This window comes from Myotis yumanensis, unplaced genomic scaffold (assembly GCF_028538775.1).
Source record: "Myotis yumanensis isolate MYYU_CA2020_CCGP unplaced genomic scaffold, mMyoYum1.0.hap1 SCAF_7, whole genome shotgun sequence".
Taxonomy (NCBI): Eukaryota; Metazoa; Chordata; class Mammalia; order Chiroptera; family Vespertilionidae; genus Myotis; species Myotis yumanensis.
The window spans coordinates 3,616,539-3,637,822 of record NW_027223758.1 but is presented as its reverse complement, the minus strand read 5'-3'; the positions used below and the strand labels follow the sequence as shown (position 1 = coordinate 3,637,822).

Sequence of the window (21,284 nt, the reverse complement as noted above, 5' to 3'; positions counted from 1 at the left end):
GACACCTTGGAGTCTGCACCCACTTCACCGGGACTCCCTACGACCCGCTTTCTCTTGGGAAGTTAGAGACTAGGCGCTCCCGGGAGGCAGGTGCACACGCATGTTTGTGCTCAGAGAAAGCGTGGGCACGACTGTGAAGACAGGACCACACACTGAACCACTCAGAAGGGATCAGCTCAGCTCCGTGTCCCCATCACGGCCACAGGAGCTCGGAGGGGCAAGAGGCAGGGGCGTCTGAGGCTGGGCTTCCAGAGGAGGTGCTGGCACCTCACAAACCAAGTGGTGAGGGGGCAGCGGTGACTGGGGGACTTGGAACTCTGACTTCTGGGCTGCTGGGTGCCAAGGGCAGTGCCCGTCAGACCTGGAGGCAGCTCACGTGTAGTTGACCGCACATCCCCATAAAGCTCTAAGGACCCGGCTGGACCCCAGGGCTCAGCATCCTGGTGGACCTGTCTGAGAGCGGGCCCTGCGGGCTCAGTAGACCACTGGTCCTCACGGGGTGGCAGTGAAGTGTGGGGAGCAACTGCGAGCCCCAGGACTAGGACGTCTGCAGAGCAGGACATGGTGTAGCAATGAAGCCCAGGCCCTGGGTCCACATGGCCTCGGGGGCCGCCAGTGAAGTGAAATCCCGAGCGGGGCGAGTGTTCTCAGCGCTCCCCACGCCGTGCAGCCAGCATAGGGCTTCCTGGGCGATCAGTCCTCTCTTGCGCTTCCGGAACAGCCTTTGAGGCGGAGCAGGTGCTGCGCGGAGCGGAGCCTGGCGGTGTGCAGGCATAGCTCAGGAGCGGGCAGACGCTGGCGGGCACTGAATGGAGCAGCTGCCACTCTTCTCTGGGCATCTTCCCAGGACAGATCCCAGGCCTGGAAAGGGGATCTGTCCTGCCCACACCTGTGCTGCGTGGGCTGCAGCGCCCACCCCGAGAGCTCCTGATTCTGCACCTGGGCTCCCAGTGGGTGAGGGGCAGGAGCCCCACGTGCCGGCTGACCCTGCTCAGCCTGCAGGGCCCCTAGCCCACCCCGGCACTCCCAGACCGGTCAGGGCCCCTCTAGGTGACCCCACAGAAGCCGGGGTGGTCCAACCATCCGAGTTGTCGTGCCCCAGTCACCTCCCACCCAGCCTCCGCTCTGTCTTCCCAGGTAGACCCAGAGCTGGCACCAGGGGGCCACACGTTTGTGGAATGAGTGACCTTGGGTGACCTTGGGCAAGTGCCTCATCGTCCTCAGATGGGTGGAGAGCATGCCAGCCGGAGCGTGAAGGAGGCAGGCTGGCGTCTGTCCAGTGTCTACCCTGTGCCGGTGCCGCCCACCCTCTGCTTCTCCCACGTGATGGGACAGGGACCTTGCTCAGAGCGGCCACTGCTTGTCAGTCATAGACCTGGGGTTCAGGCCCCATCCCAAAGGGGCTGGTCTCCTGTGGGTGTGGCTACAATGCACACCCCCCACCATCCACCACTGCACGCAGTCCCCACAGGGCACACACACCCCCCACCATGCACACGGTCCCCACAGGGCACACACACCCCCCACCATGCACACGGTCCCCACAGGGCACACCCCCCACACCATGCACACGGTCCCCACAGGGCACACACACCCCCACCATGCACGTGGTCCCCACAGGGCACACACACCCCCCACCATGCACACGGTCCCCACAGGGCACACCCCCCACACCATGCACACGGTCCCCACAGGGCACATGGTCCCCATAGGGTACACACACCCCCCACCATGCACACGGTCCCCACAGGGCACACACACCCCCACCATGCACATGGTCCCCACAGGGCACATGGTCCCCACAGGGCACACACACCCCCACCATGCACACGGTCCCCACAGGGCACACCCCCCACACCATGCACACGGTTCCCACAGGGCACACACACCCCCACCATGCACACGGTCCCCACAGGGCACACCCCACACACCATGCACACGGTCCCCACAGGGCACATGGTCCCCACAGGGCACACCCCCCCCCACCATGCACACGGTCCCCACAGGGCACACCCCCCACACCATGCACACGGTCCCCACAGGGCACATGGTCCCCACAGGGCACACACACCCCCACCATGCACACGGTCCCCACAGGGCACACACACCCCCACCATGCACACGGTCCCCACAGGGCACACCCCCCCCCACCATGCACACGGTCCCCACAGGGCACACCCCCCACACCATGCACACGGTCCTCACAGGGCACATGGTCCCCACAGGGCACACACACCCCCACCATGCACACGGTCCCCACAGGGCACACACACCCCCACCATGCACACGGTCCCCACAGGGCACACCCCCCACACCATGCACACGGTCCTCACAGGGCACACGGTCCCCACAGGGCACACACACCCCCCACCATGCACACAGTCCCCACAGGGCACACCCCCCACACCATGCACACGGTCCTCACAGGGCACATGGTCCCCACAGGGCACACACACCCCCACCATGCACACGGTCCCCACAGGGCACACACACCCCCACCATGCACACGGTCCCCACAGGGCACACCCCCCACACCATGCACACGGTCCTCACAGGGCACACGGTCCCCACAGGGCACACACACCCCCACCATGCACACAGTCCCCACAGGGCACACCCCCCACACCATGCACACGGTCCTCACAGGGCACACGGTCCCCACAGGGCACACACACCCCCCCACCATGCACACAGTCCCCACGGGGCACACGGTCCCCACAGGGCACACACACACCCCCCACCATGCACACGGTCCCCACAGGGCACACACACCCCCCCACCATGCACACGGTCCCCACGGGGCACATGGTCCCCACAGGGCACACACACACCCCCCACCATGCACACGGTCCCCACAGGGCACATGGTCCCCACAGGGCACACCCCCTCACCACCATGCACACGGTCCCCACAGGGCACACACACCCCCCACCATGCACACGGTCCCCACAGGGCACACACACCCCCCACCATGCACACGGTCCCCACAGGGCACACACAGCCCCCACCATGAACACGGTCCCCACAGGGCACACGGTCCCCACAGGGCACACACACCCCCCACCATGCACACGGTCCCCACAGGGCACACCCCCTCACCACCATGCACACGGTCCCCACAGGGCACACAGGGCACACGGTCCCCACAGGGCATGCTGGCAGGGATGGCACCCTGACATTGACCATCTCTTGGTGTCTGTGGCCCAGGGGACAGTCATATGCTCACCCCACCCCTCCCAGGCCGCCTCTGGAAGCAGCGCCGACTCGTGTGCTAGGGCCCATGCACCCTGCCCTCCTCCCCCAGCACTGGCTGTCCACGTGCCTGGCCACCACCACGCGGGGGACAGAGGCAGTGTGGGCTGGACTGTGTGTGTTTAAACTTTGGCTTTAACTTCTCTCAGGATATCTTCTCTCTCTTGTCAAGTGTGTTTAACACTAATGGGAGGAATTAGCGCACCGCAGTGAGGCGCACAGCAGTCGGGCTGTGGGTAGGCGTCAGGGATCCCGAGTGGGGTCCAAGATGGAGGAGGCGCCCCTCCAAGCAGGTCTCCATCAGTGGAGCCAAAGGGGCTGTGACCTTTGTTGCACCCCCACAGCTGATTTCTCCCAGGAAACGACGTTCCGCCTCACAGTGCTGGGTCTCTGGCCCCGGAGGGCAGGGTCACAGGCAGCCTCCCCCCGTGGGGACCGTGTGGCCATGGAGGCCTGGGAATCGCAGCCTCTGTGAGTGGACAGGAGTCCCCCCGGGTCAGATTTCTCTAGGCAGCCGCAGGAAGTCCCCCAAGAGGACCTGGATGCCACATCGTTAGGCATCCGAGGGTCGCCTTGCCCCTCCCAGAGAACCAGCCTCACATGGCAGGCCAGGTTTCCAGTCCCGCTGCCTCCTCTTGCCGCTGCCAGGAGGTGCGAGGTGTCTGTGAGCCTCAGTTTCCTCAGCTGCAAAATGGGACAATGCCACCTGCCGACTGTGCCTCCTGTCGGGCTCGCGCGGGGTGCTGGGCATGGGGAACGAGGCACTTCCCCGAGCGACCTAAGGTGAACTAGGATGGATGTGTAATTGAATTTAAATCAGAATACAGTACAAGTTTTTCCGTATTTGATGGTTTTATCTAATACATTGAGGGAAACACTTTCTAGCGATGCCACTGGATTTTAAATTTCTCCTTAAGACAAAGAGAAATTAGATCAAATACAAATACAAGTATAAGGTGACGGCCCGTCGGACAGAGCAGATCGCCCAAGTCGTAGTCACACTGAAGCCGGACGCGGGGGCTTCAGGTTGTCACAGGCCCCCCCATGCTTGTTCATGACTGAACGGGTTCTAGTTAGACACAGACTGGAAGGGCGCTGGCGTGTAAAACCCACAGACAGACCACGTGAGCACCCGCGTGGGGAGCCCTTGACTGAGCCACAGGTGTGGTGTCTCGGAGGTTGGACATGGCAGCCGTTTCTGGTGGCATCATCTCCGACACCCCGAGGGTCCCCGGACGCAGGGGACGCCCATCACCTGAGAAGCCCGCTCCTGCGGCAGCACCCGCCTGGCTGGGGCGGCCAGCTGCGCTGCTCTGAGGGCGCGTTGACACCTGCACGGGCGCCAGCACAGCCGGGGCCTGTTTTTTCAACAGGACGCATGGCCCGGGTCCCGAGGCGCGAACCCCGGGCTGTGCAAGCCCATTGGTGTTAGAAACCTGCTCGTAGAGAACGAAGGTGCTCATCCCTGCATCGAGGGCTAATCTCTCAGCAGTCACGGAACTGTCATGTTTGTGTGTCCGTGTCACAACTGGCAGACTCAGTGTTTGCTCATTTTAATCTGTTTGCCTTGAGGAGCGCTGCTCTAAAGCAGCCTGGAATTTTCCTGTCACATGGAAACAAGGCCATGGCTCCTCTATCAAAGGGACAATTCCACGGAGCCACGGCCACTCACAACCCCTCTGTCCGCCCGGGGTCTCCACGTGTGGGCTCCCCTGGGCCAGACGAGGCAGAAACGCCTGGTTTCATCCCATTTAAAAACGTTTTATAATCAACCCACAAGTGTGAGGTGCGGGTAACTGGGGCGCTGGGGAAGGTGAAGGATTTGATAGGAGGGAACGCGTGTTATTTATTATTTCTGAGCAGGCGACGGTAAGCTGGCGAACGCGGAGGGAAAACACTGCATCGGTGTAGCTGCGAGGAGCTTTTTTTAGTTTCTAGAATAAATAGCAATTAAATCATGTAAGCAGTAACAGTGAAATTGCTTCAAAAACCGATCCTCCCACCATAATTGCTGAGGGACTCACATTTTTATAAACACGGGGTAACTTTATCCATCGCTCTTATCAGCAGAATGTGACATGGGCTTCGGGGCCTCGGAGTTTACAGGCAGGAGGCGGCCCGGAGGCGCGCGTGGAGGGTGCACGTGCAGGTCCAGCGCCGGCTCTGGGGGTGTCCCCGCGCGGAGCGGCAAGTGCCTCACTGGGGGCCGGCGGTCCGGTGACTAACTAATGTTGGGAAGCAAACACCATGCCTGCCTGGCAGAGGGGCAGCCTAGCTGCCTGCACTCCGCCTCCCGGTCACCGACAAAGCACCTGGCTGCCCCGCGGTCGCTGCCAGCCCATCGCCGGCCGCCGGCCTGGTGGACAGTTCGCAGGTGCCAGGTTTGTGTCCAGAATAAAACGGACCTGAGGCCACAGCGGATGCAAGCCCTGCCCAGAGCTGCTCTTCTCCGTCCCGCACTTGGCCGTCTTGGGTGGGAAATGGCCACTAGGGCCTTCCAAGCCTGTGGGGCGCAGTTTGCGTGTGGTGGGCGCGGGGGTCGTGCTTCAGGTGGACAGCATCCCGCACCCAGACTCCGAGATGCCCGCAGGAGCGCGGCACAGCTGTGCTAGGTCTCCCGAGAGCGTGGCACAGCTGGCCTAGGTCTCACGAGAGCGCAGCACAGCTGGCCTAGGTCTCGCGAGAGCGCGGCACAGCTGGCCTAGGTCTCGCGAGAGCGCGGCACAGCTGGCCTAGGTCTCCCGAGAGCGCGGCACAGCTGGCCTAGGTCTCCCGAGAGCGCGGCACAGCTGGCCTAGGTCTCCCGAGAGCGCGGCACAGCTGGCCTAGGTCTCCCGAGAGCGCGGCACAGCTGGCCTAGGTCTCCCGAGAGCGCGGCACAGCTGGCCTAGGTCTCGCGAGAGCGCGGCACAGCTGGCCTAGGTCTCCCGAGAGCGCGGCACAGCTGGCCTAGGTCTCTCGAGAGCGTGGCACAGCTGGCCTAGGTGTAGAAAAGCCGCCACTGGTTTTTAGTTCCTTTTTCTGAGGCCTCTCCGTGTTCCCCTGGGGGAGAGAGAAAGCCCCAGACCTGACAAAATGCATCCCTGTCGTGGCTGATTCCTGCTGTCCTTAGAAACCAGACCTGCTGCCTGGAAGGAAGCCATGTGACCACGCCTGCCTTTCCCCTCCCCCACCGCCCACACCCCCGGGTCCTGACCCCCTCTCCCTCCTCTTGCAGTCAAGTTCAGCAACTGTCTGGGGACCGAGGGGACGCAGTATGAGACCAGCAGCATGGACTTCAGAGTCGGGGCAGACGGGACGATCTTCGCCGCCCGGGAACTGTGGATCCCCTCTGAGGAGGTGGCCTTCACTGTGACCGCGTGGGACCGCCAGATGGCGCAGCGATGGGACGCCCTGGTGCGGCTGCTGGTGGCCCAGACCTCGTCCCCCTTCTCTGGACACAAGGTAAGATGGGCAGCCGCGGTGGGCGTGGTGCATGCCCTTCCTCTTCAGGCCCCTGTACCCTGCAAAGGCCCCGGAAGACAGGCCACCCCAGTGGCTGGGACAGCAGGAGGGCCCTCAGAAGAAGGGGGAGGGGAGGACAGAAGGAGGGAGAAGACAGGGAGGGAGCAGGGAGGAGACGGAGGAAAAAGATGGAGCGACATTCACCACCCTCCCTCTGACTTCACTTCCCCCAACTTGCCTGCAGGGCCTGTCTCTGTAGGTCAGAGTGGGGTGAATTCACCCTCCCCCGTTCCTAAAAGGCCTCTCTCGTTGCTATATTGCCTAGCAACCCATGGCCAGCCCCCAAAATCCTCAATGTTAGGGTTCACGTGTCCACGGGGCCAGGTCTTAGTCCTTTTCTGCTGGTCCCATGCTCGGCTGCTGCATCGGCCTTGGGTGTGGGGGCTGCGGGGCCAGCAGGGAAGTCCCAGCCCTGCTGCTCATGGCCACCTGCCCCCAGGGACAACTGGGGGGGGGGAGTACGTGAGGCCCCTGACAGCCCACGAGAGGCCTGTGCGGTCCGTGTCATCGGGACTGCATGTGTGGCTCGTTAGCTAAGGAGCACACGGGTGAAGCAGTACAAGGTGACCTTGGGTGGCGTTCACAGCTCCCTCAGAAGAGGGCCTGTGGGCAGTAAAGAGTTAAGCCAAGCTGACCAGAATCCTTTCTATCGATTTGCCCAAAACCTTATGCAAATCTGTTGTCTGAACCTCACTGGGACAGTCTGCAAGTTTCCCCAAATCTCTTGGCCACGGAACCCTTTTCATGGAATTTTTGGCAAGAGAGTTGTTCCAGGGAACCCACTTTAGGAAAATGGGGTCTGCATCTTGTTTTTAGAGGTGGTTGCAAAAGAGAATGTTGTGACTCAGGTGGTAGCGTTCTCATTGGTGAGCTGACCCCACGGGGAGGGACACCTCGAGCGCCTTGAAGGCAAGGGCCGCGTCCTGTGGTGACGAAAACCAGGTCTGATGACTAGTTTTTCCTCTCTCCTGAGTGGTTATCACAAGCCCTGTCCTGAAGAAAAGGCAGTGAGCAAGGCAAGCCCCGGGGTAGCCCTGGGGACACTGTCCCATGTGGGGCCCCTCCCTGCAGGTGGCGGGGACAGGGGCTGAAAGACAGGAAAGCAGTAGTAAGCGCATCCCTGACTCTGGTGCAGACCCTGTGTGCCTCCTGAGCAAAGAGCAGGCTCCTTTAAGCCTCAGATAAAAGGCACTAATTGAGAACATGCCTCTTGTTAGGCATGTTAATGAGGAGGCTCTGATGCAGTCAGCCCCTGGTCCTCCGTGGAAGGTGGTTGCAATTAGTCCCCGTAGGAGTGGACCGCCAGCCCAGGCTGGTCTGGCAGAACAGGACACGGAATCCGTGGCCCAGGCTCGGAGCATCTGTGGGGCTGCACACCCACGTGTGTGAACTGTGACCATAAGAGACGGCGGGCAGTCTGCAGCCCACCGACCAGGCCTGGTTCCAGTCTCGTCACCTGCATGGCTTCCTTTTTCCTTTTACTCCGAACCCAAAGCAGCCTGGCCTGACTTCCAGGATGTCACACAGACCCTGCTCTACATGGCATCGTCTCTCCTAACCCTCACGTGTCCACAGTGGGCACTGCAGACGGAGAAACTGAGCCGTGTGACTGCAACCCTTTTGCTACATGGGAGAAGCGATGTTCTAGGGAGGAGTGAAAAGAGGCTGTTAGTGCAGCGGAGCCCCACCATCGAGGGGCCTGCCTGCCTGGCTGCGGGTTTGAACCAGGGCTTCTCCAACTTACTGGCTGACAAGGCAGAAAATCATATCTAAACATCGATGTCAAGAAATTATGAAAAGAACAGGAAGTGAAACACAAAGTAGAAAGAAGGAAACAGAAAAACCAAGAGGAGAAAATATATAGACAGAATCAACAGACAAAACCTGGCTCTATAAACTACTAAGCCAAGCCCTGGCCGGGTGACTCGGATGCTTGGAGCATTGTCCCGTACACCAAAAGGTTACAGGTTCAATCCCCAGTCAGGGCACGTGCCCAGATTGAGTGTTTGATTTCCAGTCAGGGCACATATAACCGATCAATGTTTTTCTCTCCCTTCCTCTCTCTCTTAAAAAAAAAAAAAAAAAAAAAAAAAAAAAAAAAAAAAAAAAAAAAAAAAAAAAAAACAATAAAAGCATATCTTCAAGCGAGGATTACAATAAAATAAACTACTAACCCAATTGGGTTGTATAAGAAAAAAGAAATTGCAAATTATCCTAATCAGGAATGAAAAGAGGGCATCGTGACCAATGTCATAAACTACAAAGAGCATTTGAGGATATTATGTATGATCTGTGCCAACCTTTTGAAAACACACGTGAAACGGATAACATTCTAGAAATATACAGCTCACCAAAACTAACATGAGAAGGAAATCTGCACTGTTTATTATTCCAAACAAAATTTAAATTAAAATCCTAATCATAAAGAAATGCCCACACCATCATGGCTCCACTGGTAAATCCTACCTAAGCCTTAAAGAGCAATTGAAATTAATCCCGTACACATTGTCCAGAGAGCTGAGCAAGAGGAGTCATTCCCCAAACATGCAAGCGCCATGTCCAAGCCACCACGAGCTCTCCTCAGAGCCTGCAAGAGCTGTGTCCAGAACCAGCCAAAACCTTGAAAGAACAGCAGAGAAGTCATTATAGGCCAGCCTGCTCACAAGTAGATGGGAAAAAAAATACCTAAACAAAATATTAACAAACGAATCCAGCCATGTATACATAAAATAAGCCACAGCCACACCAGTGTGTCCAAGAATGCAAGGTTATTTAACATGTGGAAGTTAGTCCATGTAATTCAACACAGAGTAAAGTGCATAGTGATTGTAAAATTTCACCTTCATTCAGGATGAAAATATTCAGCCAATTAGGGAAAGAAGGGACTGTCCTTAATGCTGTAAAGGGTGTCTACGAAAAGCAGACAGCAAACCTCCAGTCTACTTTTGGAATAGCCAAAGCCTTCCTTGACATTGGAAAGAGGACAAGGTCATTCCTACATCACATGCTGGGGGTTCAAGCCAAGGTTAGGCAAGAAAAGGAGATCAAAATAAATAGAACTGACATTTGTAGCTGATACGATGTGACTGAAGATCTGTAAGAACCTGTAGGTAGCACACTGCAGTCAATGAGTGAGGCTGGAAAAGCCATCCTCCCTCTACAGACTGGAATAAGTCATCAGAAAATGAAATTTGAGCTGGATATGAATTACGAAAGTATAGAAATGGTCATGCAACTAGAAGTAAGCCTAACAAAACTGTTCAAGACCCTTCCATATTATTGAGAACAATTAAAGAACCCTTCAAAAGAGAGGGGTGTGCTATTCAGCAGGTTTTGTGTTGTGGGAATGCCGGTTCTACCCAAAGGTTTCTGCAGACTCAGCACATTCCCAGCATGGTTTTTGCTTGTTCATAGGAGGTTAACAAGCTGACTTTACATTTTTTAAAGGGAATGCAAAGGCCAAGAATGGCCTAGAATAACAGGAACACGGGACTTGGGCATCAAGACACACTAGTAGACCCAGCCAAGCTTCTCGGCCTCACGCTGTTGGCATTTGGAGCTGCCCTGCACTGTAGGGTGTTGCCAGCAACCCTGGCCTCCACCCCCTGGAGGCCAGGAGCACCCACACCACCCCATATGCAGCCAATGCAATCTCCAGTCATTGACTGCAGCGTTGCCCCCTGTGGCAGAACCACTGAACTGTTAGAGCTAAAATGGTATGGTTTGGGCGCAAAGAGGGTCAGATGGACAAATGGAACAGAAGAGCAAGCCCAGAAAAAGATGTTTAAACCTTTAAATAAAAGGTCATCTTCATAAAGGCATCCCTTTTATACAATAAGATTCGCCCACTTCACATAGACAGTTTGGCGAACTCTGTCACACGCACGTGCTGAAGACCCTTGGTTTTTGTAGGAGTACCAGAGGTCAGCAGCCAGGCTAAGAATGGTTCCTACAATTTAAATGGTTGTAAAAGTGTTGTATTAATAGCCTTGGTTTCGCTCCTTGGCTCCCAATGCCTAAAACAGCCGTGGGCAAACTACAGCCCGCGGGCCGGATCCACCCGTTTGAAATGAATAAAACTAAAAAAAAAAAAGACCGTACCCTTTTATGTAATGATGTTTACTTTGAATTTATATTAGTTCACACAAACACTCCATCCATGCTTTTGTTCCGGCCCTCCGGTCCAGTTTAAGAACCCATTGTGGCCCTCTAGTCAAAAAGTTTGCCCACCCCTGGCCTAAGATCTTTAACTCTCTGGTCCTTTAACAAAACGTTTGCCAAGCGCTACTTTGAATAGGGTGGGAGGACCGTCTTTCAATACTGACGCTGGGCCCACGGCGCCTCCCACACACACCCCGCCACCAGCTCCCGTGGACTGTGAATCTACGTGAGCAAGACAAGGCGAGACGACTAGCAGAGCATGTGAGGAGGGTGTCGTGGGGCCGCCTTCTCACACCTCTGCTCACCAAAGCAGCCACTTAAGAAAGTGAAACGTTGAGCCTGCGGATGGGAGAGGGTATTTCTAACACCTGACAACTACGGACGCACATCCGAGTGCACAGAGGATGTCATCACCAGGTGAAGGAGGAGAGCCAGGCTCCACCAGTGTGGCCGCATCAGCCTCGCAGGGCAAGGCAGACCCGGGCTCCACACCGAGAGTGATAACACCCACATGGGTGAGGACGGGCGCAGTCGGCATTTTCCTGCACTCATGTGGGGGTGTATTTTGGTGCAACTTCTTTAGACCCTGATTTGGCGTGCTCACTCAGTTGAACATACGTGTACTCAAGTAAAAGGAAACCACTTCCTCTACTCACAGCACATCCGACACCGAAGGGAAGGGTTCTCCGCCTGAGCTGCTCTCCAGCTCCACAGACGACTGGGAGTCCTACCACACAGACCCCAGGCTCGGGGTCCAACCCCAGTCCCAAGCAGCAGCAACATGAGTGAGTGTCCTCGACACGCGTGAGGGGAGAAGGCAGACGCCAGGCAGGACACGCACACTGTGTGACTGCACCCAAGTGGGTCCCCGTGTGTGACAGTCGGGACAGAGGTCACCTGTGGGAGGCGGGAGGAGGGGCTGGGTGGGGCCAGAGAACAAGAGGCAGGGCTTGGGGGCAGGTGTTCATTCTGTGATCATTTAACTGCTCACTGATGTTTCAAGCACTTGAATGCAGGTAGTTAGTAATTCACAATTTTAACACTGTTTTCAGTGTCCAGATCCCTGGCTGGGATTGGACAAGGTGGGGGGTTCAGACAGGACACAGTGAGCAAGGTTTCTGTCGGCAGAAGGTTCTAAAAACAGGGCCTCCTTTAAGGGAGCAGTTTGCAGTGTTGGAAATCTGGGGGCGCTCTTAGGAAGGGAGCCTGGAAGCGACGCCCTGGAGGACGGCGTTTCATCCTCGAAGGTCCAGGCTCCTCCGTGCCTGTTGCTCAGTGTCCTGGTGGAGCTGGGCAGGCCGACAGCTTTACACTCCGACGAGCCGTACAGATTGGCAGCGCTTCTCCTTCCCATCCTCTCCGCTCCTGGCAACTGCTGACAGGCGGGCGTTCGGCAGGCAAAGCGCGCTTGGGTGGGGAGAACGCTTGGTGTGTGTAGTCTTGCAGGAAAGCCGATAGCAATTCAATTAGAAAATGCAAATGCGGTCACGTACTTCCCTGGGGAGTGCTGAGCGCCTCGGGGATCCGAGCAGTAGCCCGGCCACAGTGCTCACTGACGAGAAACGGCCCCCGCCTGTCAGCACGGGCGCAGTGGCACTTGGAAAGGGCAATGGGGCCTGTGGGTATAGTTTGCAAAGATGAAACCGTTGTTTATGAAGCTAATATTGGGTCTTACGGCTGCGTCAGCGTTTATGAAAGAGACTCAGCCCAGGACACCCCTGTGTCAGACTGCCCACGGCCGACCGCGTTCTTCCCTCGGGCTTCCTGCCCCCAGGCATGTGGGCTGAGTTGTGTCCCCCTGAAACTCATGTCGGAGCCCCAACCTACAGGCCCAGAGATGGGTCTGTGTGTGTGTAGGGTGTGCAAACGTCCTTAGTGAAGTGAGGCCATCGGGGCCCGACCTCACCTGCCTGGCGCCCTGTGACAGGCACGCAGAGGGGAGCGCTGTGTGACAGAGGTCGGGCGGTGCTTCTGCAGGCCAAGGGCCCCCGTGGTGACAGGCCACCACGGCACCTCCAGAGGGGCCTGGAGAGGCCTCTCCTTCCTCCGGAGGAACCTGCCCGCCCGCCCTGGACCCCAGACTCCCAGCCCTCGGAGCTGAGGGGGAATGTCTGCTGTTGAAGCGCCCAGTCTGCAGTGGGGGGCGGTGGCCCCCAGACACTCACACCAGGGGTGGGACCTGTGTCTTCCTGCCGAGGTGGAGACTCAACCCTCGGGAGTACAGATGCCCCATCACTCTGAAGGCGGGATGAGTCCCGACCTGGGGCCCACCCAGCGCCTCAGACGCCCTCAAGGCCTCTTCGTTCAGCCGCTCGGGTCTCCACAACAGGGAGAACCAGGCTTGCTGAGCCCCGATTCTTTAGCCCTGCGTCCCGTGGCCTCTGACCCTCCATCCCCATGGTCTCCTCTGCCCCATCCCCACAGTTGTCACCCCTCCATCCCCGAGAGTGTGTCTCCATGGGCCCAGGTTATTTATAAAACAGTGGAAGGGAGGACCTGGTTGAGAACCATTCCTGTGTCCACCCGAGAGATGAGGCGCCAGAGGTCAGGCCCACCACGTGCGGATCCCTGTGTGGCCTGCGTCCCCGTGAGCGCCAGAGGGCTGGTGTGCGGCCTGAACCCTGACACACAGGTCCAGAGCTTCCTCCAAGGGGCCACCTGGGGCTTGCAAGCTAAGAATGGTGCCGCCCGGAAGCAGCGAGCTGGTCCTTCTGTCCTTTCCCAGAGATGGCCCTGCCCGTGCGCTGAGAAACAGCGACTCTGCGGCAGCAGTATCATGGGCCAGGCGTCTGCGCTCCTGTCCCTGGGACGATGCCAGCTGCTTTGATGGGTGTCAGCCCCTCCCCTCAGACAGCGCCACGCGTGAGGCTGCTGCAGACCCGCTCGACGGCCGTGGGGGCGAGACCCCTGTCCCCATGTGCTCTGTGCATTCCTCCACGGCAAAGACCCACACAGCGGCCGGCAGAGCCCACAGCCCTGTCAGTGCCCCGCCCCAAGGTGGGTATTCAACAGACGAACAGGGCTCCCCAAAATAATCGCTGCCTTTAACTCTTCGTAGGGGTGAAGGCGGGAGTCACTGTTCTCATCGGTGAGAGTCTCCTTTGCCCTGGCTTTTCCGATGGCAGCCCCAGCCCACGCACCTCAGCTGCCGGGGGCTGCGCTCTCTGGGGCAGGCAGGAGTCACAGGGTGGAGGTCACACTTAGGCGGTGCTCCAGGCGACAAATGGCCTCACAGGGCGGCCCCTGCAGCTGGACCAGGGCACAGCCAGGCTGAGGAGCAGCAGCGGCAGCGGCATCAGTCACCTTCCCCGGCCGGTCCCCGTGGAGGACACTGCCCGGGCACTGTCTCAGTGAGACCTGCTGGGACAGGACAAGACAACAAGCCCTCACGGGTGACTTGCTGCAGCCCAGGGCAGTGGGGGAGCAAGGGGGCAAGAAAGGGCCGTGTAAGCAGGGAAGTTCCTGAGGATGACAGTGGTGGGCGGGGGAGCCACTGCCTGGACCTGGTTTTGTCTGATTAGGCCTCAGTCAAACCCTTCCCTTGTCCTGGCCGAGGCCTTCCAGAATCATCCGAGCAGATGGAACTGACCATTTTTCTCACTAATGATGCCAACATGAACCACTCCATTCATTTCCACCATTAACAACTCTGGGAAAAGTGACACATTTTGGCTTAACTTACTAATTTAAATTTTTACTGTGATTATATTTTTCCCTGTAAACTAAAAGGTGATTTCATTTCAGATAGTTCTTACTAAACATGATTTCTTGATTCTCTAGAGCAAGTCCTCAACCAGGGCATGGGAAGACATCTGGGCTGTCCCCGCAGGGGGGCGCAAGGGGGCTGCTCCACACCCCACAGTGCCCAGGAAGCCCCCAGACAATGATCTGGCCCAAAGTCAGCTGTGCCAAGGGGTAGACCCTGGTCTACAGTCAGGTGAGGGGCAGCCCAGACACTGGGGTCTTGGTACAATGGGGAGGTGAGAATGGGGGAGCGAGGCCAGCCACATGGTAGTTACATACACACGCATGCACACGCATGCATACATATGTGCACATACATATATGTGCGTGTGCATATGCACACGGGCATACACATATACACGCATACACCGTCAGAGCCGCAACCCACATGCCACGCCCACCCTTTCAGCCGAGGGGCAGAGGAGACCCTGGCCCTGACCTCCTGGGCGCCCATCCCCAGGTGTAAGCGAGGGCGGGCCAGCCCCACCTCGCGTGGGTGAGCCTGTGGGGCAGGAGGGACGGGTGCGGAAAGTTAGCGCTGAGGCTTTCCGTGCCAGTGGATGATGCGGAAGCGCTTGTGCTAGCCGCTCAGGAAACCTTTCTCTGGTGTCTGTGGGACGTTCCAGAAGGACCCCGCCTTAGAAGCGATCAGAAATGAGGACTAGCGTGGAGCTTGGGGGAACCGCACGTCCAGCCCCCCGGTGTCAGGGACGGAAGAGCGCACTCAGCTACGCGCCTCCTCAGCTCCGCGGGCACGCCCGTGTTATTTAAATGGCTCACAGCATCTGCTTGTAAAGAGTGGCGGTGTCTCTGCCCTTTTATTTTCTGTTTGTTAAGCACCATTTCATTCTGTCCGTCCTTAGCTACCATGGAAACCAGCCGCAAGGTTGCGTTCAGTGCCCTAAGTATTTTAAATATACGTGTTTGCAGGTGAGCAAACCGTGCCGCTTCTGAAACATACATTGAAGGGAAGGAGAACCAGCTGCATAGATTATAGTGCCTTTTTTTCCTTTTTAAGAAATTGAGTTATTGTCGCTGACAATCAGCAGCAGGTTTGACATTTCGGGGAGGGGGCGGGGAGGACACGCTGTTTCCTTATTAAAGCATGTTTACCCCAAAGCTATGAGGAAGCAGAAAAGGGGGAGGACGGCCGAGGGGGAGACACAGAAGAGTAGAAATGGCATTGGCATCTGGCACGCTCCCCTGCCCAGTCCTAAGGTGAGTCGTGTCCGTTCATAGGACAGAAGCAGTGCGGGTTCCCACATGTTTCATCCTGCGGACAGCCCCTAAGAGCTGAGCAACCTTGGGACCCCAGGGCCCTGAGACGTGGTGTTCGCATGCGGGGCCTGGGCCCTTTCCCAACCATCAGAGCCGCCTGATGAGCCGGTGTCGGTGGGTCTGGGTGTGACAGGTGGAAGGCTGGACACAGTTCGTCAAAAGGAAAGAAGGCCCACAGGCTGGGCGGAGACTGCTGTGTGCGCCCCGCAGTGAGGGAGGGCTGGTCGCGGCCTCCTCGCGGGCCTCCCGGACCTTCCTTCCTGGGCGAGCACAGATCCCCCCCCTCGGCCACACACAGGGTCGTGCAGACTGTGGCGAGATAGACCGGGAGAGCAGGAAAAGTCGGGGATCCCCCCACCCCCTTGTTCCCTGCTCATGCAAATTGCAACATAGGCCCCCTCCAAAGAAGCCAGTCTCGGCATTAGGGGTCTGCCCAGCTGCGCTGCCAATCAGAGGAATTGCTGTCCTGGGTCAGGGAAGCTGAAGATTCCATCTGAGGCAGGGCCGACCTGGAGCCCTTGATTGAGGAGAGGCCTCGAAGATATCAGTGGTCACCGTGCCGAGTGGGCGTGTCCCACGAGAACCTAACGGACATGGTTCCGTTAATTGCATTATCGAATCAGATGGGCTTGTGTCCATCCCGTTTTCTCAAATGGGGGAGAATTTAAGGTGCTCAGGAAGCATCCAGCAGGCCCGCCCAGGACCCGACGGGTGGGAAGGCCTGTGGGGACAGCAGGCTGTCATCTGGGACCCTGTCTTCAGAGGGTGAGCTGCTGAGCATCCTTAGAATGTTGCCACATGTGGCTGGCTTCGGAGCAGTTTCTACTGCGCTACCTTCTCGGAGAACAGGAGCCTCGCTCCCCACACAGGTGCCCAGTCCCGGCCGCCCAGCTCTCCCACTGCTCCTGAGGCTGGCCCTGCCCGGCCCTTGCTCCAGTGTCCCTGCGTCTCAGAGGCGCTCCTGCAGCTCCGTGGAGCTCCGGGCACATCCACTATGCGGACCCCTGGCCCACCTGGGGAGCCTAATTTGTTGGGTCAAGACTGTGTGGTCCTCGGCATTCCTATCACTGGAAACACACACATCACTCACCTGCCAGCCAGTCCACACCCACTTCAACCTTCATGGCAGGAGGCCCGGGGAGGCACCCAGGGCTCCTGCCCCGAAGGCCAACCCTGGGTTATTACACCCCCCGTGCAGTGACCCCTAAGTGTGTTAGGGGCCGGCCCGCTGGCTCGCAGCCCGCGCACACACCTGGCTCTTCATAACCCTGCGTTCCCAATCTGTGCAGTTGGGCAGAGAAGGATACTTCATACCTTTGCATGGTGACTGGAGGAGGTGCGTGACCGCCGTCCTCCCGGGCACTTTCTCTTCCTCTTTTTTTAAGGTGATAATTTAAAGCCTGCCCCAGGTCAGTCTTGCATTATTCATCTTTCACTTGCGAGGGCCGCTGGGAGGAGGCGGCCCACCTCTAGGTGATAGTGATGAGTCCCTGAGGGCCTCACCTGGGAGTCACAGTCAGTTACACTCACAGTCAGACAGCAGTCCCTGACCAGGGGCCAGGCGGGCGCAGGCGGGGCCTGGGAAGGGAGCTCAGGAAAATGGGGTGCGGGATGAGGGGCAGGCAGGTGGAGGCGGAGGACAGGTCACTTGAGTTCAGGTTTGGGCCGGGAAAGTGAGGGTGGTGAATGATGGGATTTGGGGGCATCATGAAGCTGGCCCATGAACTTGGGGGCTCAGCCGGGCAGTGCTACATGCCGTGCTCCGAGAGGGCCCGGGTCACGGGTGTCCAGGACACACTCGCCCCATCCAAGTCCCTGCCCGTCACCTTGGGCCTCCCGGAGAGGGGAACGTCCTGCTGGCTGAAGCGGGCGCGGGGCTGGCGCCGACTTTCCCCAGATTTGTTATTACATTTGTCTCATAGCTTTTAAATAGTGGCAAATACAGGCAATTTATTTAAACAGCACTAGGGAAATTAATGCCAGGCAGCTCCTCCTGAGCAAATGAAGATAAAGCAGGGACCTGGGGACGGCGGAGGAGTCCCAGGCAAGGCTGTGAGCTTGTGGAGCACGTGGTGCCTTGAGGGCCCCTAAACACAGATTCCGGGCCCAGCCCAGAGGCAGCAGGTCCAGGTGGCACCTGAGCCTGGCATTTCTAATGAGCTCCTGAAGCTGGCTCGCCGGGACCTCGGGGCGCTCCCTCCACAGCCTGGGGTTTATCACGTCTTCAGTGGGGACCCTGGTTTCTGCACAGCCACCTAGACCAGGACTGGGAAAGGGGTGCAACCTCACAGGCACGAGCCTCCAGCAGAAGAGGGTCACCCCCCACCAGGTGCTCTGGCCTTGCAGTCTGACTCCCAAGGTTCAAATCCTGCCTCTCCCTAATGAGCTGTAACCTCAGGTGTTCCTTGGCGCCTCTGAAGTCCCCTGCTGGGTCCCTAGTAAAGTGGGGGTGCCTCCACCAAATTAGCGATGGGGCGGACTTGGGTGGAAACGGCGGAACGCTCAGCCCCTGTGGCGTGGAAAGCAGCTGTGCCCTGGATGCCGGGAGAGCGTGTGGCCAGGACTGTCCTAAACGCAGTTCTGGAGACGACCCACCCTGCTCCTCATGACAGGCCGTGCCGAGGCAGCGTCCAGCAGTGGGTGCAGTGTCCCAGCCTGCGGGAGCAGGGCCACAAGGGCACACGTGCCTCCGGGCTCTTTGCTGAGGAAGGAGGACAGTGACCTGGGAAAGCCCTCGGCTCTGATTGGGGCAAACTCTTGAATTCGGGAGCGGAACACAATGAGACAGCAGGGACCGACAGGACGTCCCAGCGGGTCTCTCTCGGGAGTGTGGCTGGCCAGATGGGCTTTCCCTTGGAGTAGCTTTAAGTTTGGGCATCTGGGCGTATAGAAGTTTTTTTGTTTGTTGTTTTTTTGGCATCAACAAGGCAGTTTTGTGTGCATGTTTAACTTACTGCTATGCAAAACTTCTTGCTTCTGTTTGGCAAAACAGAATGGGAAGTTTCTCTGTCCACAGAGGACGATGCTAAGACCAGCCGGGGGCCTCGAGGGGCCTTGAGCTCAGCTGGGGGGCGGGGAGGGGGGACCCAGCCAGGATTGCTCAGACGCCTACAGCCAGTTTTGTCCCCTCTGCCTTGGCTGTCCTGGCCCAGGTCAGCCTTGCCGTGTGAATTCTCATGCTCAGGGCCCGAGACTTGGCGTGAAGTGAACATCGACCAGGAAGACCGGGCTGAAAGTAAACACAGAGGTGACAGATGTGTAAGTGCCCCGTGCACACATGAAGTTCTGCTGGCTCCTTTAATTATAGAAAGCCGTGCATGTGATAGCGTTCAGATACACAGAAATATAAAAGGAATAAAGTAAAATGAAACCCGCTGGTGACCAGAGAACACAGGCGGCCTCTGGGTGCGTTTCTGTCCCATCTCTCTGGATCTTTTGAAAAATAAGACTTGGCCCTGGCCCGTTTGGCTCAGTGGACAGTGTCGGCCTGCGAACTGAATCCCAGGTTTGCTTCTGGTCAAGGGCACGTGCCTGGGTTGTGGGCTCAGTCCCCAGGGGCGTGCAGGAGGCAGCTACTCAATGATTTTCTCTCGCCATTGGTGTTTCTATCTTTCCCTCTCCCTTCCTCTCTGAATCAATAAAAAAAATATATATTTAAAACAAAAAAAGAAGTGGCTGGAGTTTGGCGAGATGAAGGGACTTGGCCGGTGTCCCGTGAACCCTTGCGTGCAATAGTGTGAGACCCAGGTCTGCTGCCGCCCAGCCCCGAGCCCTCGGCCCTCTCCCTGAACGGCCCACTCGGTTTGGGAGGTGAAAGGACACATTGTTTTGCTTTGTTTGATTACCGGGAAACATGGGCGGTTTTAGAAATTTATTGGTCCTTTATTTTGCTATTAAGTTTCTATTCATGCCCTTTTCCTGTTATAAAAAAGATTCAAAATGTTTATTGGTTTCTAAGTGCTGTTTGTATAGCAAGGCTGTTAACCCTTTGCTCCTAGTCCAGCAGCTGCTTTTAGGACCTGTTTTCCTAGCCAGGAGTTTTTAACTAAAATGTATTTGTCCCTTTGTGACTGTTTTCCACTCGGGATTTAAAAGCTCGGTCCACTTTATTGGTTAGTTAACTGCATTTTCTTATTTTTTGTGGTTTCTCCCCCCCCCCCCCCCCCCCGCCCCCCCACTCCCCGCAACGTAATTCTGTTTCTTTGTGTAGATGCGTCTTGTTTGGTGTTTTCCCTGACACAGCCCCTCCTCACAACATCATCCCGGCTTTCCCTGTCGATCAGGAAAGTTCAGATTCTCTAATTGACGCCTTCTCCTCAGAGCAGAACCTAACCACGTGGTGGCTCTTCTCTCCCCCTCCCCACCCCACCCCTGAAGATGCCGCAGATGCCTCAGAAAGGAAGGAAGACTCCAGCCCTGGACCTCACCCCGCCTCCCAGCGACGTGCTACTGCCATGGCCCCAGCACCCACCTTCCAGTGGCCTGGGCCTGCGGAGGCAGAAGCGGGACTGGGTCATCCCACCCATCAACGTGCCGGAGAATTCTCGCGGGCCCTTCCCGCAGCAGCTCGTGCGGGTAAGTGCAGGCCCCCTCCTGCATGGGGACCCCCTCCTGCATGGGGCTGGGAGCCCCCTGCGTGGGGAGCCCTCCTGTGTGGGGAGCCCCTCCTGCATACAGACCCCATTGTATGGAGAGCCCCTCCTGAGTGGGGAGCCCTTCCCTGCGTGGGGAGCCCTCCTGTGTGGGGAGCCCCTCCTGTGTGGGGAGCCCCTCCTGTGTGGGGTAGGGAGCCCCCTGCGTGGGGAGCACTTCCTGCATGGGGAGCCCCTGCGTGGGGAACCCCTCCTGTGTGGGGAGCCCTCCTGTGTGGGGTAGGGAGCCCCCTGCATGGGGAGCCCCTCCTGCATGGGGAGCCCTCCTATGTGGGGAGCCCCTCCTGCGTGGGGAGCCCTCCCTGCGTGGGGAGCCCCTCCTGTGTGGGGTAGGGAGCCCCCTGCATGGGGAGCCCCTCCTGTGTGGGGAGCCCCTCCTGCGTGGGGAGCCCCTCCTGCGTGGGGAGCCCCTGCGTGGAGAAGGTCTAGGCTTCCCAGCCTCTTCTCTGCGGATCTTGCCCATCAGGTCTGATGGGCTTGCTCCTGGTGGCGGGAGGGGTTTGCATTTGTATCTAAGGTTGAGATGTCGCCTTTTCAGTGAGAGCTACACGAATGACAGAGCAGAGAAACCCAGGGGGCATCCAGTTGTCCAGGGCAGATGGGCTGCGTGAGTTGGGTCCCCTGGGTCCCCTCTCTCGCAGTTACTGTCAAGTGACTGCACCCAAGAGTGGGAGGAGGCGAGGTGGGGCTTTG

General features: G+C 58.0%; 1 protein-coding gene across 1 annotated transcript in view; it reads left to right on the top strand.

The window, feature by feature from the left end:
• The window catches only part of CDH4 (cadherin 4), a 332,155-nt gene that overhangs the window by 217,507 nt on the left and 93,364 nt on the right, over positions 1-21,284 (top strand). Inside the window, exons 3-4 of the mRNA XM_070419675.1 lie at positions 6,470-6,696; positions 20,317-20,514. Coding sequence (XP_070275776.1) covers positions 6,470-6,696; positions 20,317-20,514 — 425 coding nt within the window. The remainder of the gene's footprint in view (positions 1-6,469; positions 6,697-20,316; positions 20,515-21,284) is intronic.